The sequence below is a fragment of the Alligator mississippiensis genome, chromosome 1, assembly GCF_030867095.1.
Source record: "Alligator mississippiensis isolate rAllMis1 chromosome 1, rAllMis1, whole genome shotgun sequence".
NCBI classification, from domain to species: Eukaryota; Metazoa; Chordata; order Crocodylia; family Alligatoridae; genus Alligator; species Alligator mississippiensis.
This window is the reverse complement of record NC_081824.1, coordinates 194,244,430-194,257,319: the sequence shown is the minus strand read 5'-3', so window position 1 is coordinate 194,257,319 and position 12,890 is coordinate 194,244,430. Positions and strand designations below refer to the sequence as shown.

The following is a 12,890-nucleotide window of genomic DNA, read 5'->3' as shown; positions in this document are numbered from 1 at the left end:
GATCCTTCTTTAGAGGAGTGTTTTAAAAGCACACACAAAGCCATCTTCCATATGAAGTTCCAGGAGTAACACAGAAGAAGTAATGAATATACTAACCCTGCCCCAGAACCCATGCATACAGTGATAAAGAGCCTTTTACAAACATTAGTAAGCAGGTACATTAGATGAGCAGTCCTACTCAACTCAAATAACTGCTCATCATTGTGAGTAAAGGGATTCTCACTCTGGCCAAAATTGGACAGGAAATGAAATGTTATACGCTCCTGCGTAGGTACCATGTCATCTTTAACACAGAACAAGCCAGAACTAAATAGGTCCATTGAGCAAGCTGACATCTGCACAGTGGGGCAAGCCTAGTCTTCTTCTATTTCCCAAGGGATAAAAAGTAAATTCTGGAGATCCAGTGTGTGTATGATGAGATAGCAGTCAAGAGCATTGCTCAGGATGAGGAGGGATGAGGAAGGGGAAGGTAAAAGAAAGAGGTAGAAAACTCAAATTTTTGTAATTTATAACTCTATTTTACACCCACTGAAATCAACACATTTTTGTTCATATCTGTCAAACAAATAATTGAAAGTATACGGCAAATTGTAATCTCAGACAACATACCTGAAGTCAGGATTGCACCCTGGATCTCTCACTGATTGTTCCATGAAACAAAACCTTCTGCTGCCCACCAAAAATGGACAATAATGTATGAAAGCCATCTAAAAGCTAAGCCAATTTGAAACCTCCATGCCTTAAATGTTAAATGGCTACCGAACAAACCTCTGTACTTCAAAACTGGGGGAAAAACTACAGTTTTTGAATGATCCTGTGCAGTGCTGCTGCTCAGCCTCCAGCCTGTGGACTGAAGCTAGCCCATGGGGCTGTCATCAGGCCTCTGGGGCTTCCCGCAGGCCCAGAAATTTGGTGACAAGGGAGCAGTGACACCATTAATTGCCACAGTTCTGGGAGCTGCAGCAATTAAGGATGTCACTGCTCCCCTGCCCCCAAATTCCCAGACCCATGGGGAGCCATGAAGGATGGATGACACAGACCCATATGCTGGATCATGCCAGTGCATGTGGTTGCTCCATGGCTGGATCTGATGCATGGAGTTGGACTAGCACAGAACAGGGCCCTGCAGCTGGAACCAACATACAAGGTCTGGCCTACGTGCTGGATCGTGCCCACAGACTGACCTTGCACGCTGACTCCACACTGGATCCATCCTGCAGACCAACCCCACACCGCTCATGCAGCCCAGAAGATCGAGCAGCACTGATCATGTGGACACACAGCTTTATTGTCAGCATAACCTTTATAACAGCAGATAAAAGAAGGCAACACAGTTGATAGCAGAGGTGTACCTAGTTATTTCTGATCCCTAGGTAGGGCTTGTAGTGGGGAAGGTTGTGCTGAGTTCAGAAGAGTTGGAGGGAGCAGAATCTTGCCTGTTATAATACATGCTCACCCAGGGCCTGGAGACCTCTGCTGGGGGTAGGAGGCACCCAGTTCCTTCCCCAGCCTCCCTCACATGGGAGCCATTGCATTAACCCTCCCGCAGCTTTCACTGACTTGTATGTGGAACGACACTGTCAAAGTCTTAACTCTGCAGAGGCTGAGAGAGGGTTAATGCTGCAGCCATTGGCTGCATAGCAGGGAAAGTGGGGGGAGGCTAAAAAGGGGATTCCTGCCTTCAGTCTGGACTTTCCCTAGGAACACCTGTGCCATGAACAGCCCCCTGCCACCACCGCTCCAATGCTCACGGCCTTCATTCTGGAGGCCCCTCCTACTCCTGGCATCTACCTATATCTACACTACCGGTTGAAAGCATTCATAAACCATCAGAAATTAGCATAATAGCTTTTGAGTGTTTGCATAAAAAGTGACTCACAAATCTCCAGCAGCTCAGAGTAAATACCAGCTCCTAAGTATACAGTGCCAGACCGGAGATTAAACTAGCTATTTTTATGATTGAAAAAAAGCTTGATTGTAAACCAGTGATCCTAATCCTAGGGTGAAATTATGCTCTTAGGGAGCTTATACAAGTGCAGTGAGGCTGCTCCAATATGCTGCAATTACAGCACATCGGAGCAGACTCAATTAATCACGTCAGCTGGAGCACAGTAATTATTGTGCTCCAGCAGACTCCAGCATCACATGTATCAGTGTCCCCTCACTGAAAATGGCAGCAGGGGAGCTTTAACTAAAGCATTTTTCAGCGCAGTGACACTGATACACGTGACGCTCCAGGTGCTTTAATTAGAGCAGCTCTCAGAGCCGTTCTAATTAAAAGACCTTCCCTCCCCAATCCTGGAGCACATGTATAAATGCCCTTGACCAACTTACATTTGATTCAAGGAGCTGCAAATAAGTTTAAACAAGATACATAGGTGACTAAACAACAGGCAAGAGTAAAAGGCATCTGTCACTCACTACCTGAGATGAGGATTTTGATAGCCAGATATTACATCTCCTATCCACAATCGGATAAAACTAGAGAATTTAGTCATTTATTCAAAACAGTAATTTGAGATAATATCTGTTTTATGATTGTTGTGAAGGCAAGGCAACTCTGACTTTGGGCCAACTTTATTCATAGTTGGTTTACTTAGAAATTATTGCTTCCTTTCAGCCTTATAGTATCTATGCATATATCTACCCCTCCCACTTCTGTGTGATATAGGTTGGCAAATGCCAAGTTCCTAATAGATTTCATGGACCTTCTGTTGCCACTCCTTTTTCAGACTGTAGAAAGCAATGCTTTATTGCTTGGAATAAAGTTTTGTGTTTTTTAAAGGTGGGGAGTGAACTGTAACAAAACAGAAAGGTATGTTTGTAGCTTTTCCTAAATTAGGTAAGACTGCACTCTCCAACGCTCATTCAGCCTATGCTTTTCAACCCTCAGAGGAGAAGACTCTTGAATCAGGTCTGGGTTTTTCATCAAGCTCCAACAAAACATTTTCCTGATATGTTTTGGGACAAAATTATGGACTGGTCTCTATAACCCTGCTGTTATGCATTGTATCTTTCTCCACTGAAACAGCTATTCACCCCACTCCTTACTTTCACCGATTCACGAAAATAAATTTCACAATAGGATGCAGGTCACTTGCATAATGGTGTAGCCCCTAATTGGCAGGCTGAGTTTCATTTTACAATACCAGTCTGAAATCAAAATATAAATAGTAAATGAAGAACAGGAAATCATATGTTAAGTACATATTAAAGGCATTTATGCTGTGCTAATGCCTTGAGACCAACTAGGTGGGAGTCCCATTAGGCAAAGTGTGGTATAAACATATAGTAAATGGCAATCCATACTCATAGGACCTTATTTATCTAAAGTAATATGGCTGAAGAAAAATAAAATGCCAAGACAGGGAAATAAATTACAGCCAATTCTCCCACTCCTCTCAATTCAGCTCCCTCAGTTGGCCCAGCTCAGACAAGTGGTAAAGCAGCAGTGCACTACTAAGAGGTAATACAGGGTAACCAAATAGTTAAGATTTGTTTCAACTCTTTTTGCTTCTTAAATATGACAAAAACTAAAATGATTATGGACGAGTTAACCCTGAGGTATCTGTGGAATGGGGAAGATCTCCCTTTAATATTAGTCTAGCTCTCCTGTGGAACTGGCTTCTTACAAAGCAGAAAAGGGATAACTGAGAAATGACTCAGTATTGAGTGGGTGGGTGAAAACCTTTTTAACCTTTGTGACCTTCTTACAAGTAGGAATGAAGAGGAACTGTGATCTCCTACAAGGTATAACTAACTGCAGTCTAATAAATAGTTAATGGAGTAGCATGGAATCACCCAAGCAGACCTCCACGACATGGTGTGAAATGATGAATTTCAGAAGAAAAACACAATAGCTTAATAATTGTAAAAGGTCAGGCTTTACTAATTTATTTAAATATGGAAAGGTAAATGAAATTAAATGCCACTCAAGTAGCCACCTCTTCCAGAGCTGGTTTAAACTGTGATACTTCTTTTTTTAAATAACCAAAGCAAACTGATCAGGAAAACTTAAACAGAAAGATTATTTCCATTAGTTCTCTTCCTGTAATAATTGTATCATTTTTACCATACACCCTCAAAGAAGAGACAATAATACTGTAAAAGCTGCAAGCAGCTATTAAGAAGGTAACAATTTCATGGAGCTGTGCATCCCCACACTGCCCCTACTCTGGCCCAGGAAATTCTACTCCACCTGAGAAACTGCAGTGCTAAAATTGAACTTGCAGCTGTTTAGGGTACAAGTCATCGTGTTTCTTCAGATAAGCTTCAGGATATTACTTCAGGGGCAAGAGTGTATATTTATGAATTCTACTGAGGGCCAAAATATTTTGAGATGAATAAACAAGGTCTGCCCACAACCCTAAAAAAGGGGAGTTCTTTTCAACAATGGAAATTTTCTATAAGAGTACTATTTATTTTGGTCAAAACTTAAAACACAAAGTCAACAATTTCAATTTAATGTTCAACTCTTCTAAAACTTCTCACACCCTCATGCTTACTCAGATGGCCTTGAAATTTAGCAAGCCTCCTGGGATGCACAGGTTTCTTGTGATACTGCTCCCTAACAGCAAACCATTTTTCTTAAGGTTAGCAGATTATGCCAACCTTTTTAGCACAGCCTCGGGGAGCAAACCATAGCCCTGACCGGGCACGTCCAGACAAGTATGGACTTTTGTTTCTCCGGGGACAAGTAGCAGCAGCACACCTTGTGCCCCTGTTACTTGTCCCAGGGGAACACCTGTGCTGCTTGCACTCTGGTGCATGGTAGGTTACCTCGGATGGTGTAGGGGAGGCTGGGCCAGCAACATGCTAGCCCCAGCAGCCTTGCCTAGGGTCCTGGGAGCATCCTAGGGCTGCAACCACAGCAGGAAGCCTGGTCAGCAGCCAGAGTGTGGCTCCGGCTGGCCAGGCTCTGGTTTTGGGAGGGAGGGGGGGGGGGCGTGTTCTGCCACCACATGCACCAACCTGCTTTGTTTTGGCATGGGTTTTTTTGACCCCAGGATTTTCTGGGGCCACCACCCTGCCACAAAACAGCAGTACAGGGAATGCCACAGAGTAGCAGTCCAGAGAATGCCTGCATGTGCAGTGCGTAGTGCTGCAGACAGGTCTGTGGCATCATATACCACACGTCTGCACTCATCTGGATGTGCCCATTGTGTGCAAAATAATCTCAACTAGTTGATACTTGCCCCACATAATACATGACTCACACTACTTTGGGGGGTAAAAAAAATGTCAAATGTATTCATGAAAGAGTTGGGTTCTCTAGAGAGGTGCAACACTACCCCTAATGGAGCAAATACATGTCATTGTGCATGTGCAGACAGCGTGGCTGTCTAGAGGCCTGTTCAGTTTCACATGAGACAGATGGTTCAAGAGGGCAAGCAGTAACCAGTGAACCTGGTCTACATTCAGCTAGTGTCAGAAGATAGAAACTTGAAAATAAAGCAAGACATCTTGATACATTGTCTGTACGTGTCACAGATAATGGGGGGATGTATCTGAGTACAGCTGAAACTTCAGAGAGTGCTCAAAGATTTTTTGAGAAAAAATGTGCATTGTGTGTGCAGTGCTGCAAGGAGAACGTGAGGATTAATGGATGGAGACTTTTTTGGGGGCAAGAATGTTTTGGGCTGTGATGAGAATAGGGAGGTAAATAAAGAAGTATGGTAAGGAAGAGGTCTCAGGACTCAATGATGGAGATTAGGTGGAGTGGTAGAAAAGGGTTAACGTGAATCTAGGTGCGATAGAAGTTGCAAAGCTTGGTTCAAGTACAGCCTGGGCTGCATAATTATGAATGTGTGCAACCTTCCAGCAAGAAAATGGCCTATGATGGGGGGGCGGGGCATGAAACAGTAAGTAGAATCTTTTATGTACTAGTAGCATCCAAAATGCTGGTGGCTTCATGGGATGGGAAAGGAAAGGTGAGCTGGAAATAGTGGGAGAGAATAACAGGAGAGGGAGTAGAGAAAGGAGAGATACACCGATCCTTTCTAACGTGCTTAAGCTTACAGTAACTCAAGTAATAAAACTCTTAGTGTCATACATCTGTCACTTGCCCTGGTAGCATGTATACATGCCCTACCACAGCCCACAGTCCCATTCTACTATAAATCCTAGGAGGACACAAGATGCTACCATCAACCTGAACATTTTGTTAATGAAACTGTCATTGATTAATACTGAGAAAAGTAATGAGTAACTATTTAAGTCTGTTCTTATAAAACTCCCATGGATTTCAATTTGATTGAATGTTGTGGATTCAACTCTCATTTATACCTGTATCAACTGAGGGCATCATCACTGGTTTCATGAAATTATTCCAGATTTACATGAGAGGGGAAGGGGGGGGAAGAAATGTGAGCAATATTGGCTCACTATTTGTTGCCACGGTGTAATGCTTTACTTCTTTAAAACTTAGGCTGATTTCTGTATTCATTTATAGATTAATAGAACTTAAAGTGTATTTCTTATGTCTGCAATTAGCCATACATGTTTAATTGCCATGGTAGTCTGTCTGGAAGACTATGATAATTTTATGAAATTATTTATTTTGAATCACAAATTCTGATTCTGAGGTCAAGGTTATTCTTTTTTTTTCCAACACATCATTCTACTTTTCTCACCACCATCTATGAGCTCTGTATGTTCCACAGATAACAACACCTCTTTATAAGCAATTCAGTCAATAAAAGCATTAACACTATCTTAGTGAGAAATTTCTAAAAGCACTCAGCAAAGACTTAACTTTATTCCCTTTGAAGACAGCAGGGGTTTTGGCATCAGATTCAATGGAAGCAGAAAGGGAGCAACACTGAGCACAGTGGAAAATTCCACTTTTAATAATTAATGATTTGCATATCAGATTGCAAGATTATGTTGGGTCCTTTTGCCATTTTTACATTAATTTTAGAAAGGTTTTCTCATTAAATAAAACATTTTTAATCAATATATCTTCTTTGGTTCTAGTGCCGTGTTGGTATAAATTTCCATAATTTGGGCTGAGAATTTTAAAAATATGTTAAAATGCCGAAATCTCATTTTACACATTTTCTTCAAAATGAAAATACTCACCTAAATACCCAATGATATATGATAGTGGTTTTCTAGTGCTTTTGATCTTCAGGGGACTTCCAACGACTTCACAATGTCTGTCAGCATCTGACAACAGAAAATAAAGTTATTTTAATTTTTTTTAATACCCATACAAATTACACATACAGTTCTGACATATGTACAAACCTTTCCCTCTGTAGTCCAGGTACAAAACTCTACTGTGTAAAAAAGAAAACATTTTCTTTTTGTATGTATTTCTCTATTGCATATATAGTATATACAGAAGACAAAGCTGCAAAGCTAGCTTAGATGCTCAAATAATGGAAACATAAGTCAGTTAACTATTTTTTAATTTTGGAAAGAAAATAAAAAATTTATCATAGTATTGTTTTAAGTTTTGTCTATCCAAAATATTTCTGACTATTAACAGACACCTTAAATGATCAAATTATATGTAAATACTTCGTTGCATTTTCTTTTTTCACACCTTTTCCTGCCCTCAGTCCTACGCTAATGTAAGGAAAAGCCCAAACAAAAAGATTACAGAAAACAAGTCCACTTGGCAGTAACAGAGTGGAAGGGGGCAGAAAAGGTCCCAGAAAGTGAGGAAACAGATGCGGAGAACCTCTCCAAAAAGGAGAGCATAATGCACGCACAAAAAAAATGTGAGAACCTTAAGAAAGATGGTTGAAAACCTCAGAAAAAAGGAGTGGGGTGGGGGAAAGATTTGGCTGAGGAGATGGTAAGGATAGATAAAGAAGAGAAGGAAAGGGAAAACCTGAACCCACATGGGTGACTGGTGCCTCCTGAGTCTGGGAGCCTATGGGGCCTATTGCCTACGGGTGGGGTGGGGGGGGTCCCCAGAAGTTAAAGAAAGTGATAATTCAGACATGAAATTCCAGGGGGGGAAAGGGTCTGGGATTCCTGGGGAGCCCAGAGGCAAATCAGAGCGTCCTACTCATGTAGGAGGGCCACCTGGGGGCAGGAATGGTAGAGGGCCCTTCTTTATAAGGGTGCTCTATAACGCTTCTGAACTTTGACTACAAACTGATGACCAAAATCTTGAATTAGCATTTTAAGTCTGTTATAGGTGCAGTGATCCATGGGGACCAGTTGTATGCGGTGGCAAGGTGACAGATACACGGAGCCCTGATGCAGCTACAAGATGCGCTATGATACCAACAGGAGAGTGGGCTGAACTCTACCATGCTCTCAACACAGAGAAGAGAAGACCTATGTCCAGGTATCCCATTGGTTCCTATTCAAGACACTGAAAAAGATAAGGGACCCTGCAACCTTTGTCACCTGGATAAAGACATTGGACACCAGCGTGAGCAGCAGGGTACTGGTAAACGGGTCCCTGACAGCCCTGATTGCAGTGGAGTCAGGAGTCCAGCAGCACTAGCAACCCTTTCTGATCTTGTTTATCTGCCTTTTTGTGCTCCACTAGCACAGCGGCTCACGTGAGATCCCTGGATCAGTGGAGTAGAGAACCCTAGGAGTAACCAGGAAGAGACAAGGGTCCTGGCCTACATGGATGACCTCAATATCATATGCTGGGACAAGTGGCAGGTTGAAAGTATGTTATAACACACCCAGATATATGGAGCAGTGATGGGGACCAAGTTCAACATGAGCAAAAGCATTTGCCTAGTACTGGGCAAACTCAGGGACCCATCAGCCCTGGGGGTAAATATCCTCAGGATAGAGTTCAACCCAGAGCTGACCAGATAGAGGGCATGGAAACAGACTGAGGTCAAGGCTTAATGGAGATTGGGACTATAGAAATCGTGCTGCCTATCAATGGATGGTGGGGATTGTGTGACACTCATGAGTACAGTGTTACTACTAGTGCTTCTGCACATTGTGCTAGTCTTCTTCCCCTTAAAGCACGTCATTCACAGAATCCAAAGAGCCACACATCTTCTGGGGCTCCAGATTGGAGAAAGTGCTGAGGCCTACATTGTTCAAAATAAAAGATCTGGAGGCAGAGGAGTGCCAAACATCGTTGGGGCCAAGTACATGAGCCAGATCTGCAAACTGGTGATGGGGATAGAATCGAAAACAGCCCACTTTGTAAACTATTTTGCAGGGCAACTACTGCAACAGTGGAGGGTGTATAAGATGATCAATGTGAGCTCGTGGACCAAGGAGTTGCTGTGGCTCTATAAGGTCCCAAAATGCTTTTGGAACAAATATGAACTGTAAAACGAGGCCCCAGTGACCCTGATGAACCACTGTAAGAAGCAGGAAGTGGTGCGGGCAATACACATCATGTCTCCCATGGACCTACTACCCAGCTACAGCTGCCAGGCCATATGGGGGTGAATCTTTCACAAGAACCTGCAGGATCACAAAGACTTGAACTGGCAGGTATCCCACTAGGAACTCCCTGTGTGGGCATGGAAAAACTGAGGGGAAGAGATGCCCATTAAACTGTCCTAGGCAAGCCTGCCAGTGGAAGACAGAACCAATTGATCACCACATCCTCTGGTACTCCCCATACACCAGGGAGGTGAGGAGGAGAGTCTGCATACTCCTCCTGATAGTGACTGGGTTCATAAACCTGACCAGAGAGGCGGTTCTGTACGAGCACTCGACTAAGCAGCAAGGGACCCTGACAGCCTGCTTCGACCAGTTCATCCCTGCTTCAGGAATGTCCTGTGGAAGACAGAAACCTGCTCACAAACAGACACACAAACCTTGCAGTCAAGGGCTGCATTAAAATGGGACCAAGCGAGATGTACTCGTACTACTGGAAGACGGCAAGAAATGGTGGACATCATATGGAAGAGAGGGGACTGGCACGAACTGTTCAGAAACAGGTTTCCTGAAGAGAGCAACGATGACGACAAGGATGACAATGATGGCAATGGAGATGATGAATACAATGACATGCGAAAGGGCTGGGGAAATATGTAGGAGTTGGGAGGGGGATGGGCACTAAGGTGGTCCTTCGTATAACTGTCATGGTTAAAGGCGACAGTAACAGGCAAATGGGTGCACGGGCACATGGGAATGCAGGTGCATGGTGCAGATTTGTGTAATGGGAATAAAAATGGTGTAACCATAAAGGTGTGTTTTGGACTGTCAAGGGAACCACAACAGTCACAAAACAGGTTGCTAGAGGTATAGGTATATATATGATATGTAAAACAGATATATCTATATGAATCGATCTATCCATACATCTATAATATCTAAATTATACCTATCTACCTATCTATACACATCTATATATACACACAAACATATAAGCAGCATATGTATAGAAATAAATATTTTTGAAAGAAAAAAAAGTGGTAGGTTCCCATCAGTATGTTTGCCCTATATGGGCCATGTGTTTTATAGTCATGCTCAGTATTGGCTGCATTTAATCAGCTTTAAAATTGGCTTCCACTGCTGAGCACATGCTGCTTTTGGCAACAGTTTATTAATATATGATAGATTTAGTGAGATTTCCTTGTATGTGAACGTACATACAAGGGGCTTTTTCCCCCCCTATGCTGATTGGGGGTAAATCTCATCTTATATTCAAGTAAATATGGCATTATAGCCTGAACTTGGTCCTCCAACACATGACAGAAATGCCAGGTGGTTCTGTCTCACCCTGAACCTCTGGATATTGATATGTAACTTTGTCCTGCCCTTGGATATTGTTCACATGTTCTCCTCAGGTTAGCAGGCAGCCACCCATCATGATTGTCAATGACTGCTGGTAAGAAGGGAGTGGGACCTCACTGCAAATATTGGCTGGGTCCTTCTTCTACGCAAGTGTGGACTTAAGCAGAAATGGAGTGTTTACATCCATGCTCAAGGACATCCTTCCAGAAGATGAGACAGATCCCAACCCTTTGCTAGCCAGTTGTTTAAGGAAGAATAAGTTATAATGTTGTCTTGAATGGGGCCATCACCACCAATAGGATGTAGTGTATCCTCTCTGGGGTGTTGAAAGGCTGGTGTAATGATATAGCCTGGTACCATTAGTGGTTCTTGTTGGCCTGCCACAAATTATGGTTTTTGCTGTAGGAAGACAAGATGGCAAAATGAAAATAAATATCCTAATCATCAAGAGATGCAAACCAGTCCCTATGGAGTGATGGAATCAACATCTCCTTCGGTGAATCTGATATCCTTTATTAGACCAACCCAAATAGTTGGAAAATAATTATTAAGCAAGCTTTCGGGTTCAAAAACCCTTCATCAGGCTAAGGAAGTTTCAGCAGTTGGTGTGTGCTCTTCCTGGATGGGATGAAAAGTAAAGAAGCCAGCGGCTGGGCTGGTATGCATATACATGGCTACAACCTACACCCTTGGAATCAACATCTTGAATTCAAGCTTATAGATAAAGGAGTCAAGTTGTCTTAAAACAAAGGTAGGATACCATCCTCCTTTTCTTTTGCGGACCAAGAAATAACTCCTGTAGAATCCTGTTCTGCTCTGTGGAGGAATTTCCATGGCTCCCAAAGCTGGGGAAGTGAATGCCACTTGAAACAAAATCTTAGGTCTCCAAAAAGGAAAGTGGGAAGTAGATTTGAAACAGACTCCATGGTAAACTGGATTGTATAACCAGCCATGATGGTGTCTAGGACCGAACAGGTGTGTCTACATGTGACACTATGTCACCATAGCAACGTGCTACAGCAACATAGCATCTGCAGGCAAGAACTGCAGCTATGTTGTCATAGCGATGTGCTACCTCATTATAGTGCATTGCTATGGCAACAAAGTGCCTAAAAATAACTGTGTGGTGCACATGGCGCAATACAGGCTGTTACTAGGCCATCTTTTAGCACTTCCAAAAGGAACAATGTCACCATAGCACCACATGTAGATGTGCCCAGTGAGCAGCTGGCAGAGTCCTGTTGCAGGAGGGGCAGTTTAAAACAAGGTAACCTGCAGAAGCCATGCTAACAGTCCAAATGAGGGGGGAATGGAGTTTATGTCAGCTACAAAAAAACCGCATGGCAGAGGCCAAGAAAGCAAATGGTCTCTGCAATAAAAATGGTAGGAACAAAAAAGAAGAAAAAGAAAAGCAAAAAAGGCAAAAATCAACGTGAAGGGTTCAAATTGTGTTTTTGGCCTGTACTACTGTCTGAACAGACAACAGACGCTCTGTTTCAAGCCACCAGCTGAGAAACCAAGGAACAGGAAACATGTCCTTTTTGCCCTTGGCATGAAGCAAAAGGAGAGTCAGACTGCATATTCACTATATGGGTATTGCTGTGGCTAAAAGTCTGAGTGTCTGTGGTGCAAGCAGCACCTAGAATATACACATGGATGGATATCTGAAGGAGAATCACAACTCCTTAAATACTTCTCCTATACTACTTCTGTGACAGTGATTTATGTCACTGTCAGTAAATAAAAGACAACATTGTTGGTGATAGTGGGTGCATCTACACATGCAATTAATGCAAAGAAATAAACAACAGTGCAGTCTGTGCCAGAGACAACTGCTCCCGAGTGCAGCTTTTAGATACGCGCCTCAGACAGCAGCACTTTTAATGTGGGGAAGAGCAGTCCTGGGCTGACAGGGGACATGGGTGGGGTCAGTCCTGGGCTCTGGGTGGTGGCATCGGGCAGCAGAGGGGATGGCTGTGGCGCAAGGGTGCAAAAGTGTGGGGTTAGGTAGCAGGTAGCCCCCGCACTTTAACATGCTCACATCCCACCAGCCCGTCACCACCTACATGTGAGTTTCAATGCACATAAGTACTCCACTGTAAGACAGTATGGTCTTACAGCAGAGTTAATTAATTTACTGAACCCTAATACCAGTACACATGTAGAGAGTGACACTTTACTGCAGAGTTAATTAGTCTACTGTA

At 43.0% G+C, this 12,890-nt stretch overlaps 1 protein-coding gene across 1 annotated transcript in view; it reads right to left on the bottom strand.

Annotated features, from left to right (window-relative positions):
* The window catches only part of MTA3 (metastasis associated 1 family member 3), a 206,368-nt gene that overhangs the window by 12,598 nt on the left and 180,880 nt on the right, over positions 1 to 12,890 (bottom strand). The window contains exon 15 of the mRNA XM_006265161.4: positions 7,081 to 7,167. Coding sequence (XP_006265223.1) covers positions 7,081 to 7,167 — 87 coding nt within the window. The remainder of the gene's footprint in view (positions 1 to 7,080; positions 7,168 to 12,890) is intronic.